Here is an 18100-nt window from a genome sequence, read left to right as displayed (position 1 = left end):
CAAATACACACGCGCGCACACACACACACACACACCCCCCCCTCCACACACACACACACACACACACACACACACACACACACACACACACCGTAGGCAGTAAAGATTAAAAATAGACATCGAAGAAAAGCCGAATAAAAAAAGAATGTTGAAAAGAGAGAACTAACCAAAACAATAATATTAGCACAATATGAGCTAATGAAAGAAATGAAATAAAAAGACAGGACCAAGGTGGCTGTGCAACGGGAAATCCAAATATTTTGTTAGGAATTGTATAGTTTTTGGTGAAACCGCGTGCCTACTGATCATGTCAACGATGAACTGCGATAAACAAAGCCACCTCCTGCACCTATTACTTTTCACTTGTCCAAACCAGGGTCATGAGCGGGGACACTACGTCCATGAACCTTTTCTCTGATCGTTCTCTTTTCCTCCTGCCTGGCAGCGCCATTCTCAACATTTTCTTTTCATCATATCCACTATTTCTCCTCCGCACATGTCCAAAGCTTTGGATGCTTGACCTAAGGTATTTAAATTCACGTACAAAGCAGAAGTACCCATTTTTAATAATAATAATATCTAAAGTGATTTAATAATATGGCATAATTTATTGTTGGATTAATATTACGAAATCTGTAATAAATTATTAAAACAAATTAAAATAAATTGCATGGTAAATATACTAAATTAGAAGTAGCCAAAGCAACAATTACTTAATCATCTTGATTATCTAATGAAAACCTTTACACCAGGGGGCAGCCTTGTACCAGTGTTGAGACTTTTGCAACTGTTCTTTTAGCAAGTCTTTTTTTCCAGCCCCGCCCCAATCCTTCCTTACAGGTGCTTGTGTATTCACACTCTTTTGATGTGTCTACATGTTTTACAGTTATTTAAATCACAAATATTTAAAATAAGTACAATTTAAGTATGTGTATTATTTTTATTTGTGTAAATATTCCCTATAATATAAAATGTAGCTTGCTTGTAATTCTTGAAATTAATAGGCTCAGATAAGTATAATATGTTTGTCTGTCTGTCTGAAGGACACAGAGGGAGTTTGGTTGTGTTCCAACCGAAGCTACCATAAATGTTTTTACATACTCCCCAAAACTTTGACTAGACTAGACTAAAACTTTGTTTGATTGTGTTGCTAAAATAATTTTTTAAATAGCTCAAACAAAGAAAGTCCTTCTGTTCCCCAATGGCTACACCCTAAAAAATGCTGGGTTAAAATAACCCAATTTGTAACCCAGTGCTGGGTCAAATATGACTGAGCCAACGCTGGGTTGTTTCAACTTAACAGGGTTGGGTTATTGGTTTGACCCAGCACACTAGGTTAGGAAAACTATCCAAAAAATTGGGTTATATTGACCAGTGTTTACAGTTGAGGTTAATAAAAAATTGGATCGAAACTCAGAACCCATCTCATACTTTCTTTGTTCTATATACAGTGATTTCTAAACAGTTTGTCAAACAGATCAACCTCACCCTCATTTCAGATAATAATTGTAACAGATGATATCAAGCATTTTAAGTAAAAATAACTTTCTTCATCACAAGATAGCTGGTGTTATCTGTCAAAAGACCTTTAATGAGTAGGTAAAGTTCCAGAATAAACAGAATAAACAAATAAATTGCACTGCAATTGCATATCAAAAATAACTCCATGATTTTCAAACTCTTAGAATTCACTTTTTACTTACCACATTTTATTTCATAGTAGTGGAGAAGTCCAGTAATATCTGATCTTGTCACAGTCTAGTTGAAAATGGCAGTTTGTGAAGAATAATGTGGCTTCTTCTGAGGCTTATCTTCAATCCAAACAATCGGGTAAAAGTTTGACCCAATATTTGATCAAAGCTGCCCAACCTATGACCCAACTGAATTAGTCAAGCTGTGGAGTGAATTGAAGAACCTGGCACATTACCAACCCAACTTCTGAGTGATGACTTTTGAACCAATATTTGGTCACAATAACCCAACTTACAGTGGCTTGCAAAAGTATTCGGCCCCCTTGAACTTTTCCACATTTTGTCACATTACAGCCACAAACATGAATCAATTTTATTGGAATTCTACGTGAAAGACCAACACAAAGTGGTGCACACGTGAGAAGTGGAACCAAAATCATACATGATTCCAAATATCTTTTACAAATAAATAACTGAAAAGTGCGGTGTGTGTAATTATTCAGGATCCAAGAAGAAGACCATCATTTCATGTGGCTACCACTTTGGCGCCAGCTGTGGTCTCAAGGCTGGAGCCGAACAAAAACACCCTGATAACAGACTGTCCATAGACTGTTCTTCTTATCCTACTCAAGGCCACCTGGGTTGGCTGGAGGACTGTTTACTTAGCCTAGCAGGGTGAAGGACACTGTCTCAGCTGAACTCTGGACACACGCACACAATCATACACTGATACACACTCATACCCTCTCGCTTTCCAAACGCCTTCGATGCTTGTTCCCTCCTGGTGCAGATGGTCAACTGGACCAGCGCAGACATGCTGCAGGACCCGATGCGCTGTCCACACCGGCTCTCTCTTACCCTTACCCGCCCCTGTTGCTTGTCTTGTGTTTCTATGGTGTATTGATAGTCATGTGCTTTTACGCTGGGGTGGTTTTTTTTCTGTTCTCAAACTGTTCTCCCGTTAGGAGCTCAGTCTGAGTGGAGTTTTTTTTCCTCCTCCTCTCACCTCATGTTATGTATTTCGTTGTTTTTTCCTATCAGCCTACCTCTCTGACATGTCTTCCCAATGTGATGTTTGTGTAACGGTCAGAAGGTTCCTTTGTAAGTGTGCATGCGCCATTAGCGTGCTGCCTGCTGTAACCCATAATTTTCTTCGGGATTAATAAAGTATTCTCATTCTGATTCAGCAGGGACAGGGAAGCTGGTCAGAGTTGATGGGAAGATGCATGGAGCCAAGTGCAATCTGTCATGGTCCTGGGTCATTGACCCAGCGTTTTGTGTTTCATTTTGGTTTCATCTTGTGTTTGGTGTTTATTCTGAATTTGTATTAGTTCTTTGGGTTTGGTTGTCGTGTTTATTATCCCTACCTGTGTCTTCCCTCTGTGCTCCGTTTGGGTCCCTGCGTTTGGTGTTGTTAAGTCTGTGTGTTTCCGGATTTACTTTGTAGGTCTGCTTCTTGTTATGTCCATTAGTGTCAGCTGTGTCCACCCCTGTGTGTCATCTCCTCATTACCTGATGTGTATTTATAGTGTATGTTGGCCTGTGCTCCTCGTCGTGTCGTCTGTGTTCATCCTCTATGTTTCTCAGTGAATCCTCCGTGTAACTCCGTCTTTATCTGTGTCTCTCCGCGTCTCTCTGCCCAGCATTTCATCAGCTGCCATCTCTATACATCTCCCACCGTTCTTATGTTTTCAGGCTTGTTTGTTAGTTTTTCCCAGTTTAGGTTTATGTTCAGTTCTGCCCTCACCTTTGTTATTTTCACTGTAAATAAATCGCCACTCGCATCTCCACTGCCATCTGCATCTTGGATCCTCATTCACTCCACCACACGACTGCGACCCCAGCCGTGACACAATCTTGGAAGAAAACCTCTTGGAGTCTGCAAAAGACTTGAGACTGGGGCGGAGGTTCACCTTCCAGCAGGACAACAACCCTAAACATAAAGTCAGGGCAACAATGGAATGGTTTAAAACAAAACATATCCATGTGTTAGAATGACCCAGTCAAAGTCCAGATCTAAATCCAATCGAGAATCTGTGGCAAGATCTGAAAACTGCTGTTCACAAACGCTGTCCATCTAATCTGACTGAGCTGGAGCTGTTTTGCAAAGAAGAATGGTCAAGGATTTCAGTCTCTAGATGTGCAAAGCTGGTAGAGACAGACCCTAAAATGACTGGCAGCTGTAATTGCAGCAAAAGGTGGTTCTACAAAGTATTGACTCAGGGGCAATGTTCCCTCTAATTTGTCCTGTGTCTGAGCGAACACACAAACTCCCTGAGCGGTCCCTTGGACCACTGTGAGCAACAGCAGACATGTGCACTGTGGTCACGCCAGCATTGAATCCATCCAAGTTACATGGTTTATTAAAATAATCAAATTACAGCATTTACATTTATGTTAGACTACTTTTAATTAACTGCTTTAGCCCACTTACAATGAAAATTTAAAAAAAATATTGTTCATGACCTGTGTAGTATGTTAACACTATTGGAAGCAAAAATAACTTGAACTCCAATTTTGAAAACACAACTTTTTTTTTTCTATAAAGCTCTGACTTGTATTATGAGTCTGTGGTCTGGGAGAGAGTCCTGTAACTCTCTGTCTGCAAAATACAGTATATAATGACCAATGTTGGGCAATTAATTATATAGTTACTTCTTCAAAAAGTAACTGAGTTATGAAAACAACAAAGTTTTTTGCAGCTGTTTACCTAAAAATGCAGCCAAGGCGTTTTTTAAATAAACATTTCAAACTATTTACAGAACAATCAGCTGTTCTGCATCACATCTGATGCCAAACTAATTATTTGTGCCACTCCAAAAAATCATTTCTGTCCACTATGAGATAAAGTAGAACAACAGCCTGATACCTGCAGGCCTGACAACAGGAGGTGTATCACTCCTGTAACACCTGTAACACTCAGCAGTCGCCTCATTGTTCTGACACACACAAAACTATTGACTACACTACGCACTCACTACACAAGATTTGCGCTAAACGTTGCAAATCTCTCACATCTCAAAACACCGCCATCACTCCTAAAACTTCCCGCTTCCTAAGCAACTCTAAATGCCATGTTGCCATATCATTTTTTTGATTGGTTGACATGGTACATTTTTCCACCATTAGGAAAGGGTGGGGTTTTTTTGTTTTTGTTTTTGCTCACAGGCTCAGAGTGCTTTCGAGCGCTTTCCTTATAAAACGCAGTTTTTACCGTTGCGTCCCGCAGTAAACATAAACAACGATAGTATTCAGGAAGAAAACCAAACATTGCATATATATATATATATATATATATATATTTGATCATAACTCTTGTTTTACGTGGCATAATTACGCACACCCCACTTTTCAGTTATTTATTTGTAAAAAATGTTTGGAATCATGTATGATTTTGGTTCCACTTCTCACGTGTGCACCACTTTGTGTTGGTCTTTCACGTGGAATTCCAATAAAATTGATTCATGTTTGTGGCTGTAATGTGAAAAAATTTGGAAAAGTTCAAGGGGGCCAAATACTTTTGAAAGCCACTCGATGTAATAGAAATTTCCATACCGTACATAAAATGAACAGCGTCTTTTTTTCATGATTATAAAATAGATTTCTTGTAGCTACTTTTTCCTTGTCTTGTGTCATATCATAACTGCGTGACATGTTTATTAAATATCTTTGGGCTAAAAAAGAAAAGAAAAGAAAACTAGGGCAAACAAAACAAAGTCATGTATATAGAGACAATCATAGAGTAGCGATGACAGATGGACTGCATGTATTGTCTAAGTTGGGTGTGTGCATGTGTGACGTCAAATGTACATATGCGGGAAGAACAAAGGGGGCTTTTGGTTTTCAGACAAAAATATTTAATCATATGAGGTTAAAGTTCTTCTGTTCTTTTCTTCTGTTCTAAATGCTGTGGATATGAAATTCCTTTGGTAGTTCACATGGTGCAACAGCAGCCATCACACAAACCCCAATGAAAGGGAATAGATTGAATTTATGCTTCCTGTATTGTGCTTAAGCAAACTTTTATTACTTTTGGTGGGCTTCAGGTATGCTATGTGTACAATTTAAATTTAAATGCAACTTTTTCACCATTCATTACACAGACACTGAGTTTTCGTTATCGTCTGGATTCTCAATTTTTTATTTGTTTCATGGTTGTCAAGCAATCAAGACTATCCCTTGAACATCGGGTGTTCTGGAAATAAGTAAAAAGCAGTTAATTTGGGAAAACAAAGCAATTTCTTAAGAAGTAAAATAATTTTGCTGAGCTGTTTTAATAAAGTAGAGAAAAAGTGGATTTCTGCATCACCAATGGTGATGTAAATAAAACAAAAAGCAGCTCAAAAGCAGTAATGCTGAATATAAAGAAGAGAAAAAAATAGTTGTTCAAAGCAACCATTTTCACATGGGGGACAGAAACGTCAGTTTCATGACTTATAAATTTTAAATTTACATACAAAACATTGGCACGGCTTCCCATGTCTCCAAGTAAATGGACTTTGGTTAGAGACCTGAAATACTGTCGTGGTGAACACAAAAAACTTACATGTGTTGAGTTTCCCTCTGTGTGTGTGTACAACACTGTAGTTTTTAATACTGAGAGCAGTGTGTCAGGATTTTTAAGATGAATCATTATCAATTTCAAACTCAAACTCAAATATCTTATTTTAATGCTTTTACTTTACAATATAAAACAACTTGAGGTGACTTGTTGTTTACAACTTATTGTAAATCGGGGCCCATATAAATAAAACTTTATTGAACTGATTTGTTTATCAAAGTTTTTGTAATTACAAAAGGAAAACGTTTTCCTCTCGTTGGGCATTCTGAAGTAAAAGGTCATTACTGACAAACATTGCTCTTGCATAAGATGGAGGGGACATTTCAAGTAGGGCATACTGTAATAACCAGAAAACTCACACTGACACCTCTAACCAACCACTGCTGAAAGAGTTTACAAAAATAAAATATAAAAAAATAAAAAATAAAAAAATGGAGACCAAAGATAATGTCTGAAGTTCCTGGCAACCGGATTAGCCCTGCCTTCACAGTACATTATTGTCAGACAGACAACCATGAAACTTTTCTCGTACTACAACATGCCCCAGCCTACTTTTGCCTAATGACTTTCTTTTGTGCAGAGACTTTATCACATTCATCATGTCGCTCTCTGCACTGGTGCTGCTGCTGCTGCTCGTCTGTGTCCAGGCTAATTTTTATGGTATAGTGGTGAACTACTACCCAAGTGGCAATAATTCAACAGGAGCTTCCACTGTAAGTACACTTTCTTAAAAAATCAAGTAAATTTACTTTGTGAGTTTTAAAATTATTTAGGTAAACATGTCTTCACTGTAAATCTGCAGGGCATTCTTTATTACAAGTTGGGCTACAGCCTCTGCTTGTACAGTGTGCCCTACTACATCAACGGTCAGCCACTTGTGCTACAAAAGGTCGATGAGCCGATAAGTGGAGAGTGGTGCCAAACTGAAGGAGTCATCTCTCAGTATTTTTCCAGCAACTCTATGTTTTCAATTCCGTGAGTGCAGCCATACATAATTACATATGCATAAATATAGTCTTTGTTGTTGATTTGTCACTGAGGGGGAATGAAATTTAATACCACAACTTCTGAGAAGTCATTCATTTCTATTGCAGGGCCTCTGGCATAGACTGGATCTTTGGCATCAAAAATGGCATTGTATCATTTAAAATTCAGGCTCTGGTGGAACTGAGGATCCGCTCTGACATTGGCAAAGCCAACACATCACCACAGACCACTATCATACCAGCTATCAGGTCAGCCCTGTTTGTGGCTCCATTTCTTTTTTAGTAATTATACAAACATACATACATTCATACAATTTTATGTGTCACTTCTGGTAAATTCATTGCCTTTCAGACACCGAAAGTTTCTGTGTAGAGATGGATAAGGATAGAGAAGTCTTAAAGGGAAAAATTAACCTTTGGTCCTCCTTCATTAATGCAATTTTGAAGCTCTTGAACCATAAAACCTGAACAGTGTCCAGGCTGTGGGTGTACTGAGTAGTTTTCAAACATGAACATATAAAAATGGTGTCAGATATTTCACAGAAATGAATGAATGAATTTGATTATTTTATATTTTTTATTCATTTATTTCTATTTTAACTTTCTTTCAGAGTTCCATCAAACTGTCCAAGAAATTTGAGCCTGTTGATGTTTGATCCTGATGGAGACATAGTGAAATGCAGAAATGGAGATGCATCACTCTCAGAGTGTAGTCCCTGCACACCACCGTCTGTCCTCAGCCTTTCACCAGTAAGTAACAGCTATTACTCTTTTTGTCACACGGGACATGTTGGCATAAACATGAATCCTCGTGTACCAATCTATACTAAATCTGATTGTAATGAATTTTTTAAACTATTTTGTAATAAGGTCGCTGCCATCAGGTCTAATATTTCTCCATCATCCTCTCAGTATCACATTTGCACTTTGCTTACTTCTGATGCCTGGTCCTCTTTTGCTCCTGTTACCTTAGAGGACATTAGTGCTCTGCTTGGTCATATGAAACTGACTTTAAACCACACTGACGCACTTCCTCCATCAGTTTTCTTTAGTGTGTTTGACTCTATTGGCACCTGTATTCAGGAAATAATTCATTCTTCTCTTTATACCTGCTCAGTTCCCAACTTTTTTTAAGCAAGCTATTGTTAAACCAATATTAAAGTTTAGGTCCATCTCTTCCAGACAGTTACAGGCCAATATCATATTATTTGTGTCAAAGAAAAATCGGTTGCAGAACAACTTAACAACCTTTTGGAGAAAACAATGTTCTAGACATTTTTCCAGTCTGGTTTCCGCAAATTGTACTCCACTGAAACGCTTCTTACTTGAAGTGTCTAGTGACATTTTAATGGCAGCAGACACTGGAGAGTACACCGTTCTGGTTATATTGGATCTAACCTCTGCTTTTGATACTGTTGATCACAGTGTCATGATAAATAGGCTTAAGGATTTGTTCGGGATTACTGGTGTTGTTTTAAAATGCTTTATGCCGTATCTATCTGATCTTTTACTGTCTTTATGAATCAAGTGTTGTCCGAAACATCAGCTTTGCCTTCTGTGGTACCTCAAGGATCTGTTTTAGGTCCGATCCTCTTTTTGCTTTATATATTCCCTCTAGGCAAAATTATCAGATGTTACAATAATATTTCTTATCATCTCTATGCAGATGACATTCAGTTATACACTCCTTTCAAAGCTTCTGAGTTATATAAATTGGCTTGTTTAAATAATTGTCAGGAATCAAACAGTGGTTAAACAACAATTTCCTCCAGTTAAATACAGATAAAATAGAAACTTTGATTGTTGCTCCTGATCTTATGATTTCAGAAATTAAGCAGGATATCAGTTTTTTAGGCTCTTCCGTTCAATCAAGTTTCGGGCAAGTCTTGGACACCCAAATCAAGAGACTTGGGTCTCATATTTGGTTGTTCAATGTCTCTTGAGAAAAACTTCAAACAAACTAATTTGAAACTGTTTTTATCATCTAAGAAACATTTCTAAACTCAGCCTACTGGTGTTAAAGGCAGAACTTGAGATGATTATTCATGCTTTTATTTCTTCTTGATTGGATTATTGTAATGGTCTTTTTACTTGTTTCAACAAATCAGCTTTGGTTCGCCTTTAGACTATACAGAATGCTGCGGCAAGACTTTTAATTGGCACAAACAAGAGGTCACACATTATTCAATTTTTTGCTTCTCTTCTTTGGCTACCAGTAAATGTACAAATTGTAGTTGTAAAAAAACTTTTGTGAAAAGTTCTAAATAATTAATTTTTACTTACTTACTTGCAATGATGCTTGATCATAGCAGCATTTCATATCATATCTGGCAAAGTTGGTATAAAAAACAAATCAAAACCCCTGCTTTTTGTTAATTTAGATAAGTGTAAACTCTATGTGAGGTGTCTTCATGGCCCAATTTTTGTCTTCTTGCAGTCCTCTTGTACTCTGTCATTCAGCCCGACAAACAGCAGTGATGAAGGTCCGTATGCGGTACAGCTGATGATAGAGGACTTTCCCAGACAGAACATAACGTTGACTCAAACCAACGGGCCACAAACAATAATAACAACCAACGACGCTATCAGCAAAATGCCAGTTCAGTTTGTCGTGAGAGGTACAAATAATTTCTCCTGGCTCCTGCTTAATGGCCCTGTTATTTTGGCCTTTTTTTCTTTTCACCCTGAAGCTAACATTACTTTATCCTTACTGCAGAAAATCCAGAATTTTTTAAGATTTAAAAAGCTTGTCTTTATGGCTGCTTATGAACTTGGAAAAAGCTTTCTCTTGGCTACCTGTAGATGAGAAAAACAATCCTGGTGGACCAGTTAGAGCAGGGATAGGGAACGGTAGTCCTCGAGAGCTGGTGTCCTGCAGGTTTTAGATCTCACCCTGGGTCACCACACCTGAATCAAATGATTAGTTCATTACCAGGCCTCTGGAGAACTTCAACACATGTTGAGGAGCTAATTTAGCCATCTAAATCAGCTATGCTGGATCAAGGACACATCTAAAACCTGCAGGACACCGGCACTTGAGGCCTGGAGTTCCCTACCCCTGAGTTAGAGTTTCTATCCTTAAAAAATGTCTTTATTATTGTCATCACTGCTTTGTGTGTTGCTTCAGTGGATCCTGCAGTGCCATCGTGCACAGAGGGACTCTTTCTACCCATGTTCCTGCCTCCAACCCCAGCCCACAGAACCCAGCTCTACACCTACGTCAATCAAACTCTGGCTATCAGCATCAAGGCACAGACACTTAACTCCACGTAAGTAGATCTCTAAATATAGAATTAAAGGCTTTATTTGTTAAATTACCAATGATTAACACATCCTGCAGCACTGAATGTTTCTGCAAATTAAGATGTAGCTTTAATGCACAAATCAAACCTGTTTTTCATTTAATCAGATCATGAATCTTATCTTCTGAGTTGTGTAACTTTAACACTTCTAACTGCGCTTCTACAGATAGGTTTGACAAGCCAGCAACCCAACCGGTTTTGTACTGATGTTAGGATGTACTAGCACTAGGTTAAGCTAAGACAATTAAAGAGAAACAAGAATAAAATAAATAGCTTTTTAGCCAAAATTGCTTGATTTTTACAGTAAATAAAATCTAAAATAATTATTTCAAAAATTATATAAAAGTCTGATATCCGGTCAAAATTTCACTCTAATAGTTGAAGCATTTACAGCATGTCACAGGTAAACACTTTTTTCTTATTGTAGATCATAAACTTTTTAAAAACTCACTTTTTTCTTGTTTTGTTTTTTTTAAAGGATCTCTGAGCTGCTGTTCAGCGCACCGCACACAGTAACAGAAAGTCAAACAGGCCCAGGACAGTTCACACTGACGTGGACGCCATCTAACTCAGTAGCTGGACAAAGCCACCCCATTTGTTTTGTTGTCCAAGCTGTTTTAGGGTCAGTATCCTGTTTCATGAATACGATCCTACACAAAAGTATATTGAAACTTTCATTAAAACAAAGTGAAATGGAGCACATGTAATTTGCACATACATTTGAGTCTACTTCTGTTCCAATGAAACTATTTAACTTTGAGGACTGACTGGCTTAGTTCATTGCCTGCACTTTTTAATTTTGCTTTTATATTCACTCCGTCCAACCTTCATTCCTGTAAATCTTTCAGACGCAGGCATGTTAATTATCGTATCAAAACAAATGGAAGGAAGACTTAGAAAAGAAACCAAAATTCATTGAAGACAGTAGACATGGGTGTGTCAAATACCTTTGAGGAATTACTCCATAACAACAGAGACATACCTGAATGTGTGTGACAAGATCTACTTGATAGTTGAAAGAAGAGCAGAAACAGATAAAAACGGCAATGTTTTATAAAACAAGAACTGCCTCAGTAAGTAAAACAATGAGAAGAAAGAGAAAGAAGAGCAACACAGTGAGTCCAAACACAGTATACGGTCCAGCTGCAAACAAAGCTTTTTACTGTATTTGTGATGAGAACAGGAAGACTGGCCAAGTCAGTTTCCACATTTAAACCTGTAAATACTAAATGCAACATAGGTTAATGTGCCAACTTATAACTATAACTAACTGCAACTAACTATAATTTAATGCTAAAAACCTAAGTTTTTTCAATCTGTCCAAATTAATAAGATACCAAGTCCACAGCAACATACAAGTCTCTCCTTGTAAAGGCATACACATGTTATCTTTCCTTTCATAGCTGATTCATTATTTGGTGCACACTATTTTGTTAGTGTCTGATAAGAAAAATACTTAAAGCTTTTGTCCTTTTGAGTATAAAATCATGACTGTTGAGTGTTGAAGGGTACTGAGCCCACATTTTACCTGCTGAAATCCTGCCTCACTGGAAGAGCATTTCTAACAAAGATAGTAACGTTTAATGGTTTGGAGACTTGATGTTGGGACTGCATTAAATAATTGTGCAACAAATAAGTTTGATTTTATTTTTTATACTTGCAGAGTTACATGTAAACTTACTGATGCTAATTTTTTTTTAAAGCTATTCATAAGGCACTGCTTTTCATGTTCTTTGACTTCAATCCAAATCCATCAAACTGTACCAAACTGAAAAACATTTTTATTTAGATATGTAACTGTAAGATAAACTCTCTAAACATTAAAAAATATGTATATTAAAAATAATGTAAAATGCATTTTGATAAAGAATCTCTTGTACTGATTTATTTTCACAGGGCAGCCAAGTACCACTCTGAGCTTCGATGTGTCATTGCGACCGTTGGTGAGCAGTGTTTTAACGTCCAATACCAACAGCTACACAACTGATACAGTTCATGAGTAACCTCTGTTTCAACTTTTTACAGCATTGCCAACTACATCACCCAATACACCAGCGTGTGAGTATGAAGGCCTGGACTAAATCAAAGTTAGCCTGATTTATCAGATTTAGAGAATAAATAGAAAATAGTAGAAGAACAGAAACTAGTACTTGCATTAAAAATGAATCAAACCAAATGGAGAGTCCAAAATGAATTGTGCTGGATCATCTTAATTTCATTTTCATCTTTATCACAAAACCTCTACTAGAGGGTGGAGTGGTATGTTAAAATCTAGGGCTGGCCAGCTTAGTTAACAGTGTTGGTCAAGTTACCTGAAAATAGTAGTTAGTCACTAATTACTGATTACTTCTCCAAGAAAGTAATCCCATACTTTACTGATTCCTTATTTTCAAAAGTAAGTTACTTTATTAATTAGTTACTTTTAAAAAACATGATACACAACCTGAAAATGTAATAAAGCAATAGACATTTCAGCCCAATTCTATTTTTTCTGCATATAGAAAATCTGTTTTGTCTGTTTTTAAAACTTGTTTTATTACTTAAATTTTTTTTTTACTTTACACACATTGCATCAAGCAAAAATTAAGGAAGAAATTTGTTTAACATTTAAACCAATTTCCTGCATATTTCAGCATATAAAATAAAATATTTTTTTGTGTTTACACTCTTTCAAATAGATGCAAGTAAAACACAGCAAAAAATAAATAAAATCAAAGCGGCACTAAATCCTGTCGCTCTTAAATAACCTTTTTAACCGGAGTGGAGCAGGTGGAGATTTGCCCAGTGCCACAGCGGTCATGTCAGTAGGGGGATCCGGGGGTTTCTCTGTGAATTCTACATTCTAGTGGCAGCGAACTAGGTGGTTGCTCAGATTTAAAGTTTAATTTTTTGCTTTAAAAGAAGCTTTTCTTCCCATGCGGGCTAATGTTTTTGTCACTTTTCACAGAATCAAACTCAAAGTAATGTCAGTATTTCCAAGCTTTAAACGCTGCATGGTCGTACTCTGTCCCGCACTCCATATTAACCATTGTTGACCTACACGCGTCTGTTCCTGACATGGACGTCACACGCTCGCGCATCATTGTCATTAGACACTCTCACAAACAAAATCACAGTTTAGTAACGCAGTAATGCAGTGTGTTTAAACAAGTAAACAGTGAATGTAACAGTAATTTAATTGCTTTTTTGAAATAGTAATCACTTACTTTACTCATTACCTGAAAATAATGTAATCAGATTACAGTAAAGCATTATTTTTAACGCACTGGCGACCATCTGTTAATTAACAAACTACATAAAAAAATAACAACCCAAACGTTCTTGTTGGTTTAGAGACTAACATGGTGTCTTTGTGTTTCTAGATGTTGCAGCTCTGAAAATGAAGTTGTCTTCTACAGTGGACTTGTCTCAAATCAATAGGGATCTCTTCTTAAATCAGGTTAGAATTTTTCTTATCCAGAGTTAAACTGACCCCTGTCCAAACTGACCTCCTGCAACACTAACGTTTTGGACATGTGGTGTATACTTGTATACAGCGAATAACAAATGTATTAGAACACATGTCATGAAAACCAGAAAACAAAAGTAGCTTAAAAGTCTGCAAAAGAAAACTTGCTTAAAATTCATATTGGTATTCATTAAGAAAATAACAATTTGTATTCACATTTTCAACTAAGTAAAGTAAAATTAAAAAATGTATTCATATAGCACCTTTCAAGATAAAATCACAAAGTGCTTTACAGAGACAGAAAACAGACATTAAAATCTAAAACAAAACAAAATCAACCAAAAGCGAGTTTAAACAGATAGGTTTTTAACTGCTTTTTAAAAGACATGACTGAGTCCACAGATCTCAAACTCAAAGGGAGTGAGTTCCAGAGTCTGGGAGCCACTGATACAAACGCTCTGTCACCTTTTGTTTTTAACCTTGTATGCGGGACAACCAGCAACCCCTGGTCACAAGACCTCAGGGACCTGCTGGGGTGATAAGAAAGAAGAAGATCACTTAATAATGTGATCTAATGTAAGTTGGAGCTACACCGTGCAGGGCCCTATAAGTCATGATTATGATCTTATATTGGACCCTGAACTTGACAGGGAGCCAATGCAGCTGAATCAGCAGGGGAGTGGCATGGGAGTATTTGTGATGCTTTGTCAGAAGCCTAGCAGCAGCATTCTGAACACCCTGCAGTTGTTCCAGGGAGGCATTGCTTAAGCAAGTAAACAAGGAATTACAATAGTCTAAGCGAGATGAAACAAAAGCATCAATAATCATTTCCAATTCGGAACGTGACACAATGGGACTCAGCTTAGCGATATCATTCACGAATTTCAGCTGGCGCACTGGACTTCTCTGAGAAATCTCTGAGCATAATTATGCTGTGTGGCAAGAAATGTATTTTGAGTCATTTAAAAGTCTGCACTCATGACTCACGTTATGACATATTTCAACAAATATACATTTTCCTCAACATAAAAATATTAAAACTGTTTTGCAGATGACATCTCAGATCCACTTTTCAAAGAAAAACCACACTTGAGAGAGCGGCGATGTTTTCTCACTGCTCCTTCTTTCTCCCCAGATTAAACAGAAACTGCAGTCATACGGACTGCCAGATGACATCAGTCTGCGCCTCATAAGCAGTGTGCCACAGATTGGCGTAACTGCAGCGTCCTCTAATTCTACAACATGAACCTGAAGTCCTGCATCTTCAGTCTTTCTGTACCAATTGGAAACATCTGTGTGGAAAGATAATACAAAATCTTACTTATCACACATAATTTTGCATTCAACCTGTCTGTCATAAAAATTGGTGATAAAACATTATTTGAAGTAGTGTTAAATTTTTAAAGGAATCATTCAAGATTTGTAATGTGTGTAATATAGTTCTAGATAATTCTATTTCTTATACTCTCAGTGTATATATACATGCTTTTTTGGCGTCAGAAAGCGGTTCTTCCACATCTTAGCAATCAGTAGTTAGAAAAAAAAATCTAACAAACAAAACAGTACGATTTTTGAAAACAATTTTTTTTCTACAAAATAAGTCAAACATTTTTCTTGTTCTCTAATACGTACAGTGGCTTGCAAAAGTATTCGGCCCCCTTGAACTTTTCCACATTTTGTCACATTACAGCCACAAACATGAATCAATTTTTTTGGAATTCTACGTGAAAGACCAACACAAAGTGGTGCACACGTGAGAAGTGGAACCAAAATCATACATGATTCAGAACATTTTTTTACAAATAAATAACTGAAAAGTGGGGTGTGCGCAGATAGATATATATATATATATATATGAATACCACTTTGAGCGCAAATTGGATCAAATCTTGGGAAGTGCACTGCGGTCGTGAGTTCTCAGAACCTGCTCTTTGAGCAGTTTGGATAACATCATAGAAAGCTCACGGCTCTCCAACGGGAGATTGAGAGACCAGTGTTGGACTGTTAGAACAGCTTTGAAATTCATATGAGTTGTTCGCACTAAAGTAAAAACCATCATCACTTCATGCGGAGACCCCTTCGGCGCCAGCTGCGGCCTCAAGGCTGGAGCTGAACAAAACCCCCTGATAACGACTGTGTTTAGACTGTTCCCCCCATTCCATGCAAGGCCACCTGGGTTGGCTGGAAGACTGTTTACTTAGCCTGGCAGGGCGAAGGACACTGTCTCAGCTGAACTCTGGACACACACACATACACTGATATGCACACACTGATCCCCCCTCCCTTTCCAAACGTCTTCGATGCTTGTGCCCTACCGGCGAAGATGGCAGTCAACTGGACCAGCGCAGGACCGGATGCGCTGTCTACACCGGCTCTCTCTTACCCTTACCCGCCCCTGTTGCTTGTCTTGTGTTTCTATGGTGTATTGATAGTCATGTGCTTTTTGTGCTGAGGTGTTTTTTCTGTTATCAAACTGTTCTCCCACTAGGAGCTCAGTCTGAGTGGAGTTTTTTTCCTCCTCCTCTTACCTCATGTTATGTATTTTCGTTGTTTTTTTTCCTATCAGCCTACCTTTCTGACATGTCTCCCCAATGTGATGTTTGTGTAAAGTTGGTCAGAAGGTCCCTTTGTAAGTGTGCATGAGCCATTAGCGTGCTGCCTCCTGTAAATCTAATTTCCTTCGGGATTAATAAAGTATTCTGATTCTGATTAAGTCAACAATAACTACATAAATTGCAAAAAAAAAACATGCAATAAACATTTTTTTATATACTGCAGGAAAAATGAAAATAAATATTATAATGCAAATTTGCAAAAAGAAAAAAAAAAACCAGCATGTGCATCAAGTATTTCCAGCAGTGCAATGCAGAAACTATTTAGAAAAGCATGAAGTCAAACATGACTTTTAAAAACACCAGTGTAGGCTTAGAAGGCCCCAAAGGTAAAAAAGTAAATTTTCCGCAAAAATGACGTCACTTCCGGTTTGGGGCAGGTAATGGCAGACATGCAATAGTTTGCGCTGACATCTATTCCAACCTAGGAAGTTTTATGAACAGCTGATGTGTTTCTAGAATATTATATTTTTGTTGCTGCAAGTGCTTTCCTCGCAGTTTTTGCAAAGCTTTATGTGGAAGGAAACTGTGACTTTGGACTGGCATAATATGTAAGAACAACTCCTCCGGTTTCACATGCAAAAAAATTATCTTACGTGGTTCCAGTTCTACGGGGATTTAAAAATAGTTGCGCAAAACAGAGCGTGCCCGCTCCAGAGGGTTTTAAAGGGTTAATGTGCGCAGTGAAGGATTCCAGTTCTTGTGTTTGGGTTTTGACCCAGGTGGTAAGGCAGAGGTCTAACCGTGTGCAAATCTGATTGTGGATGAAGTTGGTTTGGTCTTCCACAGAGCTGTCTTCTCTGATTTCATCTGGATCCATGGTAAGTTTCTGGACCTTGTCGGTGAAGTCGAAGGGGTTCTTGATGTGATGTGGGGGTATTCCCCACAAGAGGTGCTAGGATGGTAGCAAGGTGTTTCGAAATGTAAGTGGCTGAGTTTATGCTGCTTACAATGGGTCTGAGTGGCACCCCTTCTTTGTGGATCTTAGGAAATCCGTACATGCAGGGTTTGGCATCCCCGGGATATAGGCGATGATATTTGGGGCGGTCAATGATTTTGTCCTTTTCAAGTTCTTGAAGGCAGGTGATAACTTTGTTTTTGTAGCTGCCTGTGGGGTCTCGCTTTAAGGCTTCGTAGGTATTGATATCACTGAAGAGAGAAGTGATCTTTGTGTGGTAATCCGTTGTGTTTAGAACCACGGTGCACCTTCCTTTGTCATCTGGTAATATGATGATGTTGTGGTCTTTGCTCAGGGAAGCGATGGCCTTCTATTCTTGTATGGTGAGGTTCGATGGAGGGCTTTGGCACTGGAGATGGTGGCTGAAACTTTCATCCTTGGCTCATGTGATTAGGTAGAGGATCATTAGGGGGTCCATTGGATAGCTCAGTAGGTAGAGTGGTGGGCCCATGATCGGAAGGTCGGGGGTTCGACTCCACTGAACGGCTACCCTGAGGTACCCCTGAGCAAGGTACCGTCCCTACACACTGCTCCCCGGGCGC

General features: G+C 38.1%; 1 protein-coding gene across 1 annotated transcript; it reads left to right on the top strand.

The window, feature by feature from the left end:
• Positions 1–6851: 6851 nt before the first annotated feature.
• LOC102206161 (uncharacterized) lies at positions 6852–12621 on the top strand. The gene is made up of 9 exons (XM_005753435.1): positions 6852–6965; positions 7055–7227; positions 7347–7487; positions 7850–7988; positions 9676–9856; positions 10366–10507; positions 11019–11162; positions 12437–12483; positions 12566–12621. Exons 1-9 carry the CDS (start codon positions 6852–6854, stop codon positions 12619–12621), a joined length of 1137 nt encoding a protein of 378 aa, XP_005753492.1.
• Positions 12622–18100: the final 5479 nt, after the last annotated feature.

This window comes from Pundamilia nyererei, unplaced genomic scaffold, assembly GCF_000239375.1.
Source record: "Pundamilia nyererei isolate P.nyererei 1_Seehausen unplaced genomic scaffold, PunNye1.0 scaffold00427, whole genome shotgun sequence".
In the NCBI taxonomy this organism is placed as follows: Eukaryota; Metazoa; Chordata; class Actinopteri; order Cichliformes; family Cichlidae; genus Pundamilia; species Pundamilia nyererei.
Note: the sequence above shows the minus strand (reverse complement) of the source record. Positions and strands in the feature narration are given on the sequence as shown.